The sequence below is a fragment of the Mastigoproctus giganteus genome, chromosome 4 (genome assembly GCF_048544385.1).
Source record: "Mastigoproctus giganteus isolate SK-2022 chromosome 4, ASM4854438v1, whole genome shotgun sequence".
Taxonomy (NCBI): Eukaryota; Metazoa; Arthropoda; class Arachnida; order Uropygi; family Thelyphonidae; genus Mastigoproctus; species Mastigoproctus giganteus.
In genome coordinates this window covers 90,605,010-90,622,137 of record NC_143578.1, presented here as the reverse complement: position 1 = coordinate 90,622,137, position 17,128 = coordinate 90,605,010, and the positions used below count along the sequence as shown (strand labels likewise).

Below are 17,128 nucleotides of genomic sequence, written 5' to 3'. Positions count from 1 at the left end.
TAACAATATTGATGAAGGAATATTAAGCTTAGATATTAAGTTTTCAGATGATACAAAGGTGGTTGGCAGGGTGGTTAATGTCAATCACAGCACACATCTGTACCCAGAAAAAATAGGCAGATAGGCTGAGATGTGGCATTTGAAGTTTAATGTTTATAAATGCAAGGTACTGCATATGGGTAGCAGTAAACCCAGAATAACATACCAGTTGAGTGGCACTACGCTCAGTGTAATGGAGACTGAAAAAGACTTCGGAATAATTATACTCTGTGCCATAAGTTTGCTGAGCAGTGCATTCAGTGAATGATAGCTCCATTTGTTAATGATATTCAGGAATTTTTGCCAGCAGAACCAAATACGTGATTATTCCCTTTGTTTAAGTCAGTGGTTAGGCTGCATCTTGATTAATATATACAGGTCTGGAAGCATCATTTTAGAAAAGATGTGAATCTGTTGGAATGGGTACAAAGAAGAGCAACAAAATTAGTCAGAGACACAAAAGATTACTCTTATCACGAAAGACTTATGCTCTGTAAATTGCAGCATCTGGAAACTAGGTACTTGTGAGGAGACTTGATTAAATTGTTTAAATTATATCCATTAAAGCTTTAAATGGATTAAGTAAAGTAAATGCTGATGATGGCAACCTTACTCTTTCTTGGATGGCACACATAGAGGGATATAAATTTAAATTGGAAAAGGGTGGAGGATAGACATGTAAAAATTTTTATCAACCATATTGCCATTGATTGTTGGAACTAAATTCCACTAAGTGTTGTGGAAGTGGATAGGCTAAATAAATTTGAAGAAGTTTTAGACAAATTATTACAGGGAAAGTACAAATGATGTGGGTTTTTTTTTTTTTTTTTTGACCAATGTTATGTAATTTTGCTTCCTTGTACATCATTTTCCACAATTGTCTTGTCCTCTTGCTGTTCATTCTTCTGCCATTTGCCCCATGGTTATGCAATTGCTAACAATAGGGACAGATGAGGACTGAGAAAATATACTAAATATGTGAAAACCTTTTATATGGATCACACTAAATTAGGATTTTCCTGCATGTAACATTATTTTATTAATTAATACAGGATTACCTTGGTAATCCTTATAGGAAGGCTTCTTTTCCAACTCTCCTAGTCCATCACGTAAAACAATTCAAACACAAAGATAAAATTGATAAAATTCATTTTAATTTGTTCCATACCAACAGTACAACAGTAATTTAATAACCTGGAATCACCATCGAGACCCCAACCCACTCCAAAAATATCAACCGCGACACAACTATCAGCATAGGAAAACATTATGTCAAAATTTCAAATAGCTTAAAAAAACGAATATGAAATAACGTGAAGACAGATTACTTCCTCCTTAAGTTAGAAAAATACATTTCGATGTCTCGTATTCACAGGACGGAATGAAATTAAAAAAATGCGCTGATGTGTGTGTATTTAAAAGAAATTTAGTTTTCATCATGCATACGTTTATAGGACCAATCATCTGATATAAAAAGGTCTGTGAATGTTAATCGAGTTTTTACAGTTTCATTTCAGGAGTTTTGGCAATAAGTAATTTACTATAATTATGCTGCATATTAATTATTTTGGTTTCATTAAAGAGGAAAGAATGTTCCCCATTCACAGCATGAAATGCCAATTCTGAAGCATTTGCTTGCGCTGCTGGCGCCTCCGTAGCCAGGTGGGAAGGAGCAGCAGTGCGTATCATACGCTTCTTGATTATACCGGGGTTCGAGCCCGTCACCACCAAATACGGAGGATGCGGAAAGGTCAGGGAATGACCACCGCATATTCCGGAGCAATATGGCCTTAGTTGCTAATGCTCCTAAAAACCAAACAACAACAACAACAACAGCTTGCGCTGCAGCTGCACGTACCGAAGCCTCATGTTGTTTTACTCAAAAATCCAAAACCCCTCCGAGTAGATCCAATATAAGCCGAGTCACAGTCTTTACAAGAAATGTTGTAAACAAGATCATGTGTTTGTTGAAAGGAAGAATTAATCAAATGTTTCCTTAATAATGTATGTAATTTATTAGTACATCTAGCTATCACTTTCATATACATGCCCTTACATAAATAATTCAGTTTGTTATACCAATTTTCAACTTATGGGATTGTAATAAAATGCTTTTTATTAATATTTGTTTTCTGATTGTTGTTGGTTCTCTTTTTCTGGGCAATCAATTTAACTTTATTGATAGAGGTAATTGGATAACCTGTATTGAGGAATCTCTTTGTTAGCTCCTTGCTTTCTGATTGTAACATGCTCTCTGTGGTTGAATATTTAAAACTGATTGAGCATGACTGATTTTTTGTATGTATATGAGTGACAGCTATTGTTGTGTAATAACATGCCCATATTAGTGGGTTTCCTATAGGTACTAAAATTTTGTTTATCCCCTACCCTCTGTAATGTAAAATTAAGAAAATTGATAGATTTAGTTTCTTCCTTCTCGATTTCTAATGTAAATTTTAATCTAATATGGATATTATTAAGGACTTGTAAAACAGAATTTATGGTAGTATGATTAGTTATGATGAGAACGTTGTCTAAATATCTGCCGTAATATGAGATTTCCAGTATAAATGATTCAAATATATATATATATATGCTCTATTTTATCTAGATATAATTCTGCGATGAGTCACTAATGGTAAGGCCAGTTGGTAGGCTGAAAATCTGTTTGTATATTTTATTTTGGAATAAAATATAATTGGCGGTAACTAATAACTTGCTAAAGCCGACCGGGCTAGCCGAGTGGGTAAAGTACCTGCCCGGCAACCCAAAGGTCGCGGGTTCGATTCCCGCCTCAGGCTTGGATCAAAGTACTGCAAAAACCTTGGGAGGTGCAATATGGCCACAGAAGCCGATGCGCCAACAACTACCAAATCAAAAAAATAAATAAATAAAAATAACTTGCTAAGTTCGAAAATCTTATCATTGGGGAGCCTGGTTTTAATAATATTAACATTGCTATTATTAAGTAGATCACAAATAATATCTAGTGCGTATGGAATGTTTACATTAGTGTATCGTTACATCTAGAGAGTATAATTTGGTGTCTTTCTTAATTTTGTGGTCCTTTAATCTCATAAAAAGGGAGTCATAATTTTTTATATTGTATTTTAAAGTATTAGAAGATGAAATACACAAGGCATAATTTCTTATGGGTTTAGGTAATTAACTATATAATATCAGTGTAGAAACACCATAGTTTACCCATAAATTTGAACTAGGTATATAGTGTAAAAAGCATTGTTTTAATTGTATCTCATATTGTGGGTGCCTTCACAATGAGATAGCTAGTATTGCACTACTTCAAATAAATAACGCTTCTCTAGTAGAGAAGACTACTGTTATTTATTTTCAGTGGATACCACCACCCAGGCGATCATTTCGAAGCTATTATTTGGCAGGTATTTGGCATCTCTCATATTGTGGAAATAGCTTCAACTGTGATGGCATGTTGCATTACCAGGGTACCTGCCCACTCACTGATGATGAAGCCAACTAGCTTCGAAACGATCGTCTGGGGTGGTGGTATCCACTGAAAATAAATAACAGTAGGTCTTCTCTACTAGAGAAGCATCATTTATTTGAAGTAGTGGAATACCAGCTATCTCATTGTGAAGGCACCCACAATATAAGATACAATTAAAACGATGCCTTTTACACTACATACGTAGTTCAAATTTTTTAGGTAAACTATGGTGTTCCTCTGTAGCCGAGTGGTCAGGAGCAGGAGTGCAGTAGCACATGCTCTTTGAGTAGATGGGGGTTCAAGCCCCTGACTGCTAAATACGGTCGATCTGCCAACCTGCACTGGACCAGCGTGGCAGATTATGGTCCATTTCCCTCAGCATGAATTTTTGAGGAGGCTTCCATTCTGCAGTGGGTTGATAATGGCTGCAGTTAACTTAACTTTTTTTATGGTGTTCCTACACCGATATTATATAGTTAATTGTATTTAAAAATATCTCTAAATGGTTTTATAATAGAATAAACGAACGTAGCTAAAGATGAAAATGCTGAATTTTTGTAAGAAACAATTGGGCAGATTAGATAACCCAGTTTATGTAACTTGGCTAAAAATGGTGGGAACATAGTAAGTGCGGGCTTTAATCTGCTTGAGCTGTGACATTGTAATATGGTTATCCTTCCTATATAATGCTAAGGTTTTATTGTAAGGTCATATTCAGCTACATGATGTTAGTGATAATATAGCTTATTCTCCTTAATTAGCTGCCTTGGCACTTAATAAATTTATTCAACATCCTATTTTTTTTTACTGTTGCCATTCAGCATTTTTAGTATGGGCATTACACTTAACTGAAAATATTTTTCTCTTTAATGAGTAAGTTTATTTACTCTTTAATGGAACATTGGATATAGAGTCCAGGAATTCATTGAAATTGGCAAGTATTTAGCCAGCGAGGAATTATTAATAGTATTCACCATTGTGACATAGTTCGGCTTACTTCTCTAGCAAAAAAAAAAAAAAAAGTTGTGGGCTGATGGAAGGTAGACGTAAGATTAACCGCAGACCTAACCTTTTATTACAGTGAAATAGTGTGCTGGTTAGAGCCACCACCCAAGAGCATGAGTATATTTATGCCAATAGCATAAATACACACATGCTCTCCTGAAAAATCCCAATCAAGCTGGTATTCTCATTACAACAGTAGTACTAAAAGCGGACTATAAAAGATCTTCATATAAATGTCTCTTAAATTGCTAATGTGGTATCTAAAATTCAAAAATCAAAGTGACAATCACCAAGAAATGGTTTTGTGTATGGGGACACAGAAATTATCACTTAACGTTTTCAGTGATACATAAATTCCAAGCTTTCTTGCAAAGCAGAAATTCAACAATGTCGCAAGAAAGGTTAACAAATTTCAGTCTCATTAGTATTGCAAAGATTGTTTCCAGTTTAAATATTTCTGAAATTGTCAATGATTTTTCAATAAGAAAATCAAGAAGAATAAACATTATTTAGTTATTACTATGATATTATTGTATTCTTCTTCGTTATAAACATAATCCTTTTATATGTATAACCTTTACTTCACTGTTTCTTTTCTGATTAATTTTTAATTTATACTTTTTATTAGTTGTGATTATGTAAATTTGCCAATAATTATAATTGTATTACTTTTGTTATTATCATTATATGAATAAAAGTACAACAAAATATATAAATATTTTTGAGGGGAAGTGCCAAATTGCGATTGGCACCTGGGTACCACATTCTCTAGGAATGCCCCTGTATGGTATATTTTGTATATATGATATTTTATTAAATTATTTGGTATATTTTGTTTTGTGATTTACGAGTAACATTTTTTATATAACCTGATACAGTATCTCTCATGATAAGTGTCATACAGATAGTATATTATAACTTCCAGAGGTAGTAACTTTATAACTGTAAACTTAAACTGTATGAATTTACTCTTATGATAAGTTAATGCTAAAATGTTTTCATTTTCTATATAATTTCTGAAAATCTGAAATATAAGTGTAATTCACTGTTACTATTGGAGAATTTTAATAAAATGTATATGTTTATGGTGTGCAGATTGAGAGCCATGTATGGCAATGATTGGCAGGCTATTGGAGCAGCTATGGGAAGAAGTGCCTCCTCCATTAAAGATCGTTGTCGTCTTATGAAAGACAATTGTAATCAAGGTTAAGTAATGCTTATATATATTAAAAATAATCATATGTGATCTTTTGTAACATAGTTATGAGAATGAAGTGAGGCTTATTTGAGCAGAAGCACTAAAATATTCAAAATATTATGAAATTGTGGTGTTATTTTGTTTCAACTCAAAAAAAATATTTTTCAGATATATAGAAGTGTTTTTTTAAGAAAAATAAATGCACAAGGCGTAATAGACTATGAATTGGAAATTCACTATAGAACTATCAGTGATATTATACAATACTTTGTTCATAGTAGTGAACTACAACAGTAGTATGAGTGGCATCGATTTAATTGTATCTCATATTGTGACTACCTTCACAACGATTCTCGGCAGATACCACCACCCAAACAGCAACATTTAAAGGCTTATTGGCTTATCATCAGTGGGTAGGTAGGTACCCTGGTGTTGCAGTCATGCCAACCCAGTTATGAAGTATAACTCCACAATATAAGAGAGGCCAAATGGTGTACATAGTAATATTACTAAAGAAAAAATAAATGCACTCACTGATGAGAGGCCAAAAAGCCTTGAAACGGTGCTGTCTGGGTGGTGGTATCTGCCAATAATTGTTGTGAAGGTAGTCACAATGTGAGATACAATTAAATCGATGCCACTCATACTACGAACGATGTATTGTGAAATATTACTGATAGTTCTTTAGTGTATAGAAGTGTTTTGTAGATTTGTATAATAGCAAATACAAACAAAGACTAATTATTGTAGTGAATGATACCCATGTTCCTTGTCAAGCAGAATTTTGTTACACGCAGTTTTAGGCATCTATTTGTATTAAATACTGATATCTTAAATAGAATAAAGCACACTCAGTAATAAAATTGTTGTTGAATACAATAATGATTTTATTATTTTATTTTATTTTATTAATTAAGTTTTTAGTGAGATAAATACAATAAAATTATCTTATTTACCTTATGAGATGTTTTGAAATACTGTTCCAAGAATATATTGAGAACTACTCATGCCATCATATCTTCTAAACTTATACAGCATTCATGATATTTCCAAACACAGATTTTTAAAAATATATGTACATGAAGTCCTCGATTTATGCGGTCAGTATGTTCCAGAAAACCTTCATTTTGAAATCATGAACATTGTTTTCTTACAAACATAATTATTATAATAGGGATGTGTTCTTGCAAATTTTGGGGAGAAAAAAATTAAAATATAAGTGTCTTTCATAATTTAGGTGCTTTGAGTACACTTCTAGAACTGATTATTACTATATAGCCCCATATTTTTTTTTATTTTTAATTTATGAAAATCCCAAACCCAAAAGGTATCAGAACTTATAGTACTTTGTATTATGCAAGGGGTTGAAGGCTGAGAAGACTGAAGATACCTGTTGATATTAGACTTAAATGTCTGAATTTAGAAGGAATCAAATATTTTAACTCTGCAAGATTTTTATGTATGTTGCACAAGTACATTTTTATGTGCATTTTTAACTTATTCCCACCCACACTATGGTATTTTTGGGTTGTTATTTCCCAAGTGTAAACATAAGGCCTTACATTTTGCAGAATAAAACATTCTACTTATCTGATTATCTCTTAAAGCATTGTCATCATTTATCAATATAATCAATCCTTCAAATTCACAACTATACTTCAACCATAGTCCTTCAAATTTACAACTTATAAAACTGTATTTGTCTCTTTGATTATTATTTTTATCTTTGTAACTCTGATACAGCCAACATCCATGTTACCTTTAAAAAATTATCTATTTTTGCATGAATAATCCATGAATTTTTCATTATACCGTATTTCCCCATGTATAAGACGCACCTTAATTTTGGGGTGCGAAATTTGAAAAAAAATGTATTACATAACGTTATTGAACTCAAGTTTTATTCATCATAAAATTCATACAACTCATTACTGTCAAAACTCCCATCCATTAGCTTTTCCTCATCTGTGTCTGATGACGAATCACTGTCTTCATATATTGCCTCGTCCTCAGTTCCATCTATGGCATTTGAAATGCCACACTTCTTAAATGACTTGACAACGATCTCAATCTTGATATTATCCCTGGATATTTTCACCCAGGTACAAACTTCTCCTATAGTTGGTTTCTTCACTCTTCCTGCTGGTGTCAAATTGTCCCCAGAAGACTTCATCCATTGGTTCCATTCGTCTCTCATGGCAGCTTTGAAGGGTTTGCTAATGCCGACATCAAGTGGTTAGAGCTGGGATGTCAAGCCTCCAGGTATGACGGCAAGTTTTGTTTTTTCCTCTGCAGCAATCTTCTTTGTATTTTTTGTTATGTGTACCCTGAACTGATCAAGCACCAATAGGGCAGGTTTGCGTAAGAGCCCACCTGGTCTCCTGCTCCAAACTTTCTCAAACCAGATCTTCATCCCATCCTGATCCATCCAACCCTTGTCATGAACGTGGACAATCACTCCTTGAGGAATGTCTTCTTTTGGCATTGTTTTGCGTTTGAAAATCAGCATAGGAGGCAGCTTGGTTCCATCAGCACAACAAGCTAGAACAACTGTATAATGGCTCTTTTCATGTCCACTTGTCTTCACAGTTACAGTTTTCACCCCCTTCTTATCAACAGTTCAGTTACTTGGGATATCAAATTGAAGGGGGACTTTGTCCATATTTGCAATCTGTCCCAACTCAAACTGATGTATCTTCCGACATTGAATGACAAAAACGATGAAATTCAAGGACCTTCTGCTCATAGCTTTCAGGCATCTTTTGGGCAAGTCTGGTGCATGTACGCATGCTTAGTCCATTCTGTTTCATGAACCTGAAGCACCAATTGTGTCCTCCTTTGAAATCAGTAACTTCTTTTTCATCAGCAATTCTTCTTGCCTCATGCTGAACCATCTTTGTGGACACAGGAATTCCAATTGCCCTTTGCTCCTCAATCCATATCTTCAATTCCCTCTCTAAATCAGGCCATTTTGCTGACTTGCCTCTAATGGCCTTCTTCTGCTGTGGTGTTTTCAGTAGGTTTCTTCTTCCCGTAGCCAGTCTCGGATTGTTTTCTCAGTTGGAGGAGGACCAAACTTACATTCAGCAGCACGATTTCCATTCACTTTTGCAAACTGGATCACTTTTAACTTGAATTCAGCACTGTACAAAAGTCTTTTCTGAGCCATTTCTGGGCAGAACGTGGCAAAACGTAACCTAATATACCGGTAACAAGTGCGAAACAATGAGTGCAAAGACAACAAGTGCGAAAAAGCGGGAAATGCAAGTAAAAAAAATCTACAACCACTGTATAAGACGCACCCAGTTTTTAGTCCCCAAATTTTTCGAAAAAAGGTGCGTCTTATACATGGGGAAATACGGTAGTAATACGGAGTTGGGTGGTTGAGTGGAGAAGACGGAGAGTGGTAATAAATGGACGCTGCTCTTTGTGGACTAATGTTATTAGTGGAGTGCCCCCCCCCAGGGTTCGGTGTTGGGCCCACTGTTGTTTTGTATATTTATCAGTGATATAGATGAAAGTATATTAGGCTTAATGTCGAAGTTTGCAGATGATAAAAAGGTTGGCAGGATTGTTAATGACAGTAATGGCAGTGTGCTACTGCAACAGGATCTGGAAAAGTTGGGCAGATGGGCTGAGAAGTGGCAACTGAAGTTTGACAAATGCAAAATCCAATTGACAAATGCAAAATACTGCATATGGGTAGAAGTAACCCAGAGAAACATATCAACTGTGTAGTATCAACTACTACACTTAGGGTGATAGAAAATGAAAAAGACCTGGGAGTAATTGTGCAGTCAGATATGAAGTTTTCTGAGCAGTGCAGACAGGCTGCCAGAGCAGGTTGTGGAGATATTGTCAATGATATACAAGAATTTTGCTACCAGGGAAAATTAGGTGTTATCCCTTTGTATAAAGCAATGGTCAGGCCACGTCTTGTGTACTGCATACAGGTCTGGAGGCCTCATTTTAGGAAGGATGTAGATTTGCTTGAGCATGTACAGAGAAGGGCAACAAGATTGTTGAGGGAAATGAAGGGATCCCCTTACCAAGAGAGGCTTAAGTTCTGCAAATTGCAGCGATTGGAGACTAGGCACCTGCAAGGCAATCTGATTGAGGTGTATAAGGTCTTGATGTGTTGAGCATGCTGAATTCTGATGGGATTCTTCTGCTTGCTCAGATTACGAACCTGAGGGGGCATAAATTTAAATTGAGGAAAGATTGTTGTAGAATAGATGTGCGGAAATTTACATTTAGCCAGTGTGTAGTTGATTACTGGAACAAACTTCCATCTGTCATTGTGCAAGTTGATAGCTTAAATAAATTCAAAGAGGAACTGGACAAACTTTTAGAGAAAATGGATATGTGAAATTTTTTTTTTTTTCTGGCTGATTCTATTTAAGATTGCTTTCTTGCATCACATGCCTCTATTACTACTACTTCTTAGCTGGCATTTTAAACACATTATTGTTTCACACTCCTCTTATATCTCATTGACCTGCCTTTCAGTGCTTTTTGCCACAGTTCCTGTTATTCCACAATCCCAAATTGAAACTGTAGTAGTAGTAGGGCAGGTTTTGCATAGTAGTATTGCAGTGGGGGCTCAAGAACAACCCCAAATTTACTCAAATTCTGTCCTTAGCATCTGTCAAAAACTTTAAATTCACTTCATAATTGAAGCCAGTTGAAATCCTTGTCTCATATTCATGAGAGTTGAGGTTTTAACCCAAGTAGCCCTCTCTGTCTAGTAGTTTCTCTGAGCATTTTCAAGTTCATCACAACTGTAATGTCCTTTTTCAAACCAGTGTGTGCCAAACTGAGAAATATTCCATCACTCCATAATTTCCCATCCTACCCAGCAGAGAATAAATGCTGCATCACTGGATTCAAATAATTGCTCTAGGATAGTAATGTAAAACACTGCATCGACCTTACTTTCTAAGAAAGTGAGTGGACTCAGACTGTTGGCATTAACTTACCAAACTAATTCTATTTTTCTTGATCTATTTTATCCCTTCTAAAGTAGGCCCTTGTTATAACGCGGTTTGCTGTACACTGATTCGCTATAATGCTGTTCTTATATTATAAACCGTATCTCACTATAACACTGTCACAACTCAGTATAATGCTCTTTTAACAGTGATGAAAATTGCATTGTGTTTGCTCGTATGTACAGGAGCTCAGTGATCACAGTCTCAGTACAGCGTCCTTAACGAACAGTTTACTCGTATGTACATGAGCTCAGTGATCAGTCTCAGTACAGCGTCCTTAACGAAGAGTTTACTCGAACATTATATATTACAAAGTAATTCTGATCATGGACAACATGCCAGAATATCCAAGCAAAGAGAGCTTAGAAGACGTCCAAGTCATCTAAGCTCTCTTTATATAAACATATAAATGTTTATATAAAAATATCATATAAAAATTTTTTTCATTCCCCCAAATACATCTCTGATTCAACCAATGGACCAAGGTGTTATTGACATATTTAATGCCTGCTATGTAAGGAACACTTTATCCCAAGCTGTTAAAGCCATCGACATTGGTGAAAATGTACTGTTCTTAAAGGAAATCATTTAGGAATTCCTATAACATTACTACCATCTAAAATGTTTCAGTGCCTGGGTTTAAGTGACTCAGATAACCATGACTGGAGTGTGCAGGAAAGTTTAGAAGGATTACATACAGGATTTTCAAGAACCTGATGATTCAGGTGAGATTGTTAAAGCACAAATTGTTGAGCTTGGAAAAGAAACAGGATTGGATGAAATTGACAACGATAATTAGTAGAGGCATATGATGCAAGAAAGGAAGCGTATACAGCATCAGAGAAAAAAAAAATCCACATGTGTACTCTGTATGCATGAAAAATGTTTTATGCGAAAACATCTTTGATGAAAACCAGAACTATTTTAAAATTGAACGGCTAGAACCAAAGTTATGAACAGTGTAATGTTTTATGCTTACACCCACTACTCACTCTGCTGAATCAGTGTTAGCATAATTAGCCTCATATTTCAGTCCAAAATATTTAATATGAATGATGTCATACTTCATGCTAATGCCTGCTATTTACTCTAGCAAGTCAACGTTTGGAAGAGGTTAGCGAAATCCACGCAATAGTTTAATTACCCATTTGATTGTAGCCATTTGTTGAATAGTATGACATCACAAGTGCATTCTTCCTGCAGGTACTACTGCAGGAAGTATGATTATGATGTATTTGTATTGTTGATTTTGAAGTATTTGTATTGTTGCAATCCTCATTTTCATTACATTTCATTGTTAGGTGCCGCTATAGATGTTTTCCCATCAATAATTTTCTGATTAGTGAAAGGGAATGAATGCCAAACTGCTATAGCCTTTGTGTTCAACGATGCCGGAGTCAAATACAGAATGTTGTCAAGAGTATCGAGCAAGCCAACGTAAGAAAACAAAGATTGAGGTAGCAATGAGTGCACGAGAACGACAAAGACTATCGAGATTACGTAAAAGACAAACCGAAAATCAAGTGTGGGATTTAGCAGTGCCTTCAACCAGCAATGCCGCTCCATCTAACAATAATGTACCCGAAGTGAGTATTAATTATGTACAACAGAACATTTCTCCAATTACGGAGCAGATGAGTTTAAATGATCAAGCTCCTTTTCCTTACACCGACTACTATTTACATACGAAAGCGCATCGAAAATTTGAAAGGAAATTTATGAAAAATGATTGCTGTTCTGTATGCTACATTTGCGATCGTCTATGGTTCAAAAATGACATAAAGAAACCAGTTGCTAAAGATGCACCATTGATACGCACTGCATTTCCCGATGTTGATGTCGACGGGATCCTTGTGTGTAAGAGCTGCAGATGATCACTTAAGAACAACACCATTCCAGTGTTACTAAGTCGAACGGCTTTGTCTACCCAAAAATTCCATCACATTTACTGAAGTTGGATTTAGTGACAAAGAGACATTTCTCCTCACTTACCGTTCATGCAAATAAGGCACCTGATACACGCATACAGACAAATACGGCATTCTGGGCCAAGTGATCAATGTGCCTGTTTCAGTCAACACAATGGTCCATCGCTTGGAAAGGGAGATTGAAAACTATTATTTCATAAATATGCATATAAAATGCAGGAAAATACACAAGTCCATCTATTTTTGATCAGGTTAGCAAGAAAGTGAGTGGTTAAAGCATGGCTTCAGGTCGACATGCCTGTCTATCGATTGTATCAAATCATGATAGATGTCATTCTTTGATGACAGTCACATGGAAATTAATTTGGCATAAGCGAAGCGGTTCCGATCAAGGAAAGTCTCATCGCCCAACAGCAAACATTGTGGAGTGATGATAAATATCTTAGAATTTCCTCAGGAGAAACTAACATACTGCAGAGTTTACTGTTTGATGAGCATGCAGAGGAACTCTCCTTTCCCAGCATTTTTCTTGGACAATTCAGAAAGTTCAGAGAGAATTTACATTAGCATTAGCAGAGGCATATGATGCAAGAAAGCAAGCTTATACAGCATCAGCCAAAAAAAAAAAAAAAAAAACCGCTCCCATTTCACCCCTCCATTCGTTCCAAATACCTGTCCAGTTCAACCTTAAATTTATTTAGGCTATCAACTTCCACAACAAAAGATGGAAGTCCGTTCCATCAATCAACTACCCGCTGACTAAAGGCAAACTTCCACACATCTATCCTACAACTGTCTTTCTTCAATTTGAATATATGCCCTCTCAGGTGATTATTCTGAGCAAGAGGAAGAATCCCATCAGCATTGAGTATGCTCAAACCATTCAAGGCTTTATACACCTCAATCAGATCACCTCACAGGTGCCTAGTCTCCAGGCACTGTAATCTGCAAAACTTAAGCCTTTCTTCGTAAGAGCAACCCTTTATTCCATTCACTAATCTTGTTGCCCTTCTCTGTACTCGTTCCAAAAACTCTACATCCTTTTTAAAATGATGCCTCCAGACTTGGATACAGTACTCAAAGTGTGGCCTGACCCATTGCCTTATACAAGGGGATAATCACCTCCTTATCCCTGCTAGAAAAATTCCTGTATTTCATTGACAAGACACCATGAGCTACTCTTGCAGACCGTCTGCACTGCTCAGAAAACTTCATACATACAACTCCATTCATGATGACAATAAGTGAGCTCAGATGATCTGACTGACGCAGTGTTACTCCATATCATCTCCTTTACTTAGCAATGAAGGCAATGAGGTTGAGAATGAGAGATTCTCTGAAGGTGGCTTTCAAATACATAGGTAAAGATGTAAAACTGATCAGTGAGTAAGTTCAATCCAAAGAATACATTAACAGCTGTATTGAAAACAATTTGGTCTTCCTAAGGACAGTTCAAAAGCCGACCTACTACTGAGCTCAATGTAAGCACGATTTTTTCGCCATGATTAGACAGCTCGGTAAACCGACAACATTCATTGACTCTGAGTGTCTATGAAATCGGTTAGCCATGCTTGCTTCAGCTATTGTACGAGTTACAGAATAAGGGGTGAGATATTAATGAGGACAATGTGAGCAACAGTGACTTCATACAGAAGGTGATACTAGTGAACGAAGATGCTGTAACTCGTACAATATACTTCAAGAAGATTGGGGATGTAATTATGAACATAGTGTAGTCAAAATGTTATAGCCTTATTTGGTCAATTTTACATGGTCAATTTTTTTCAAGTGCATAGAATTTCAACATTGCCGTACTCCATACACACACACACATTTTGCTGTGGCTAAATAATGCTTCCAAAGATCCTTTAGGTGTTGCCACAATGATCAACAAACTTGATGCTCTCCCACTAGTGAGACTTCGGAGAGCATCAAGCTTCAAACTCAGAAACATACATTCATCTGTTACAAGAAAATAACAAACATGTTGATTTGAAGCACCATTCATGCCTTGTCACACGAATGGTGCTTCAAATCAACAAAATCATGTGTTGTCACTTAACGTCATTTCCATGCAAAATCATGATTTCCGGTTTGTCGATCAAATCACCAAACTGGAAATGATGTGAAATTACATGATTACTGTCATTAACACGTCATTTTCGTGTCATAAAATCATTTCTGGTTTGTCAGTAAAATTGACAAACTGGAAACAACTTAAAATGATGTCATTTCCATGTCACAAAATCGTGACAAATTGGTTTTACTTCCTTCCAAAATTTAGAATGCGCCACCAAAGATGTTTTCATATAAAAATAAAATAAAATAACGCTTTCCATTTCACCCATCCATTCTCTCCAAAAGATTGTCCACTTTTTCTTTGAATTTATTTATGCTATCAACTTCCACAATGACAGATGGAAGTTTCTTCCAGCAATCAATTACCTGCTGACTAAAGGCAAATTTCCGCACATCTATTCGACAACTCAGGTTTGTAACCTGAGCAAGTGGAAGAATCCTATCAGCATTGAGCCTGCTCAATCCATTCAAGGCTTTATACACTGCAATCAGATCACTTCCCAGGTGCTTAGTCTCCAGATGCTGCAATTTGCAGAACTCAAGAATTTCTTCAAAGAGCACCCCTTTGTTCCCCTCACCAGTCTTGTTGCACTTCTCTGTACTTGTTCTCACAACTCTACATCCTTCCAAAAATGTGGCTTTCAGATCTGTATGCAGTACTCAAGGCATATCCTTACCATTGCCTTATACAAGGGAATAATCACCTCCTCATCCGTGCTAGCAAAATTTCTGTATATCATTGACAAGACCCCATGACCAGCTCTGGCAGCCTGTCTGCACTGCTCAGAAAACTTCATATCTGACTGCACAATTACCCCCAGGTCTCTTTCATTCTCCAATAATCTGAGTGTAACACCACAGAGTTGGTACATTTCTCTGGGGTTACTGCTACCCATATGCAAGACTTAGCATTTGTCAATGTTAAACTTCAGTTGCCACTTCTCAGCCCATCTATCCAAATATTCTAGATCCTGTTGCAGTAGCGTACTGTTACAACTGTCATTAACAACCCTGCCAATCTTTGTATCATCCGCAAACTTCAACATGAAGGTTGATATACCTTCATCACATTGATAAATATACAAAACAATAATGGGCCCAACACCAAACCCTGGGGGACACCACTAATAACATTAATCCACAAAGGGGCATCCATTGATTACCCTCTGTCTTCTCCCACTCAACCATCCTTTTATCCATTGTAGCAACTTGCCCTTAATGTCATACTGCTCCAATTTGTACAGTAGTCTTCCATGTGCAACAGTATCAAAAGCTTTCCTGAAATCCAGGTATATGATATCAAAATTATGTTTTGCATCCAGTTCCTTTGTGACCACATTATAGTATTCAATCAAATTGATCAGACAAAACTTCCCCTTAACAAACCCATGCTGTGTCTGAATTATTACTGCAACCTTATCTAGATGATCCTGCAATACTTCTTTGACCAGTGACTCCATTATTTTCCCTGAACAGAAGTTAAACTAACAGGTTTGTAATTACTTGTGACATCCTTTAATCCACCCTTGTGAATTGGAGATACATTGGCACATTTCCAGTCCTTGGGAACTTCCACCAAGTTCACTAATGTTCTCTTAATTATAGCTAAGGGTTTGCTTACTTCCTTTGCCACCTCCTTTAGTACAACTGGGTAGATCCCTTCCACCCCAGGTGCCTTTCTTATGTTTAACTTGAACAATTTCTCCTCCACTTTGCTCTCAGTTATTGCAAAATCATTTAACTCCTGTTAGAGTTTGATAAACTTCTGGCCTTTCCCTCCCTGAATAACTCCTCATGTGTGAATGTAGATGCAAAATACTCATTCAGTTTGTCAGCTATCTGAGCAGAATCATCTACAGTCAAACCATTGATATCAAGTGGACCAATCAGATTCATTCCCTTCCTTTTAGAGTTTATATGTACAAGAGATGATTGACGACAACAGAGATCTCTCTAATGAAGAACTAGTGGAAATGACAATGAACAAGAGCATGCAATTGAGGGAGAAGATGCTCAAGACGCTACAGATGGAGAATGATGAAATCGCTAATTGCGAAAGGACTTAGTGAAGTTTTTGAACACTTTAAAAAATGCCTGACGATTTAATGGAGAATAACTCTGACATGGAATAAAGTTCAAAGGTAATAAGAAGTTTAAAGAAAGAAATGAATCCCTACATGATTTTGTACAATGAGAGGTATAGAGCCAAAGTACAACCCAAAAATCGACAGCCTAGGGCCATCAGATTAATAAATTCATGATTTTAATTGATATTTTAAATTTAATTTTTATACATAATGTAGTTATTTACCACATAATTATATACTTATGTAATGTACAATATTTTAAATGTGTACAAATTTTTGAATATTAGATAATTTGACTGATATTATGCATATTTTCACTATAATTTATTATTGAT

The 17,128-nt window shown here is 36.0% G+C and overlaps 1 protein-coding gene across 1 annotated transcript in view; it reads left to right on the top strand.

The window, feature by feature from the left end:
• LOC150086899 (cyclin-D-binding Myb-like transcription factor 1) overlaps positions 1 to 17,128 on the top strand; it is a 189,403-nt gene that overhangs the window by 89,504 nt on the left and 82,771 nt on the right. The window contains exon 8 of the mRNA XM_090371671.1: positions 5,606 to 5,715. Within this exon, the coding sequence (XP_090227797.1) occupies positions 5,606 to 5,715 (110 nt within the window). The remainder of the gene's footprint in view (positions 1 to 5,605; positions 5,716 to 17,128) is intronic.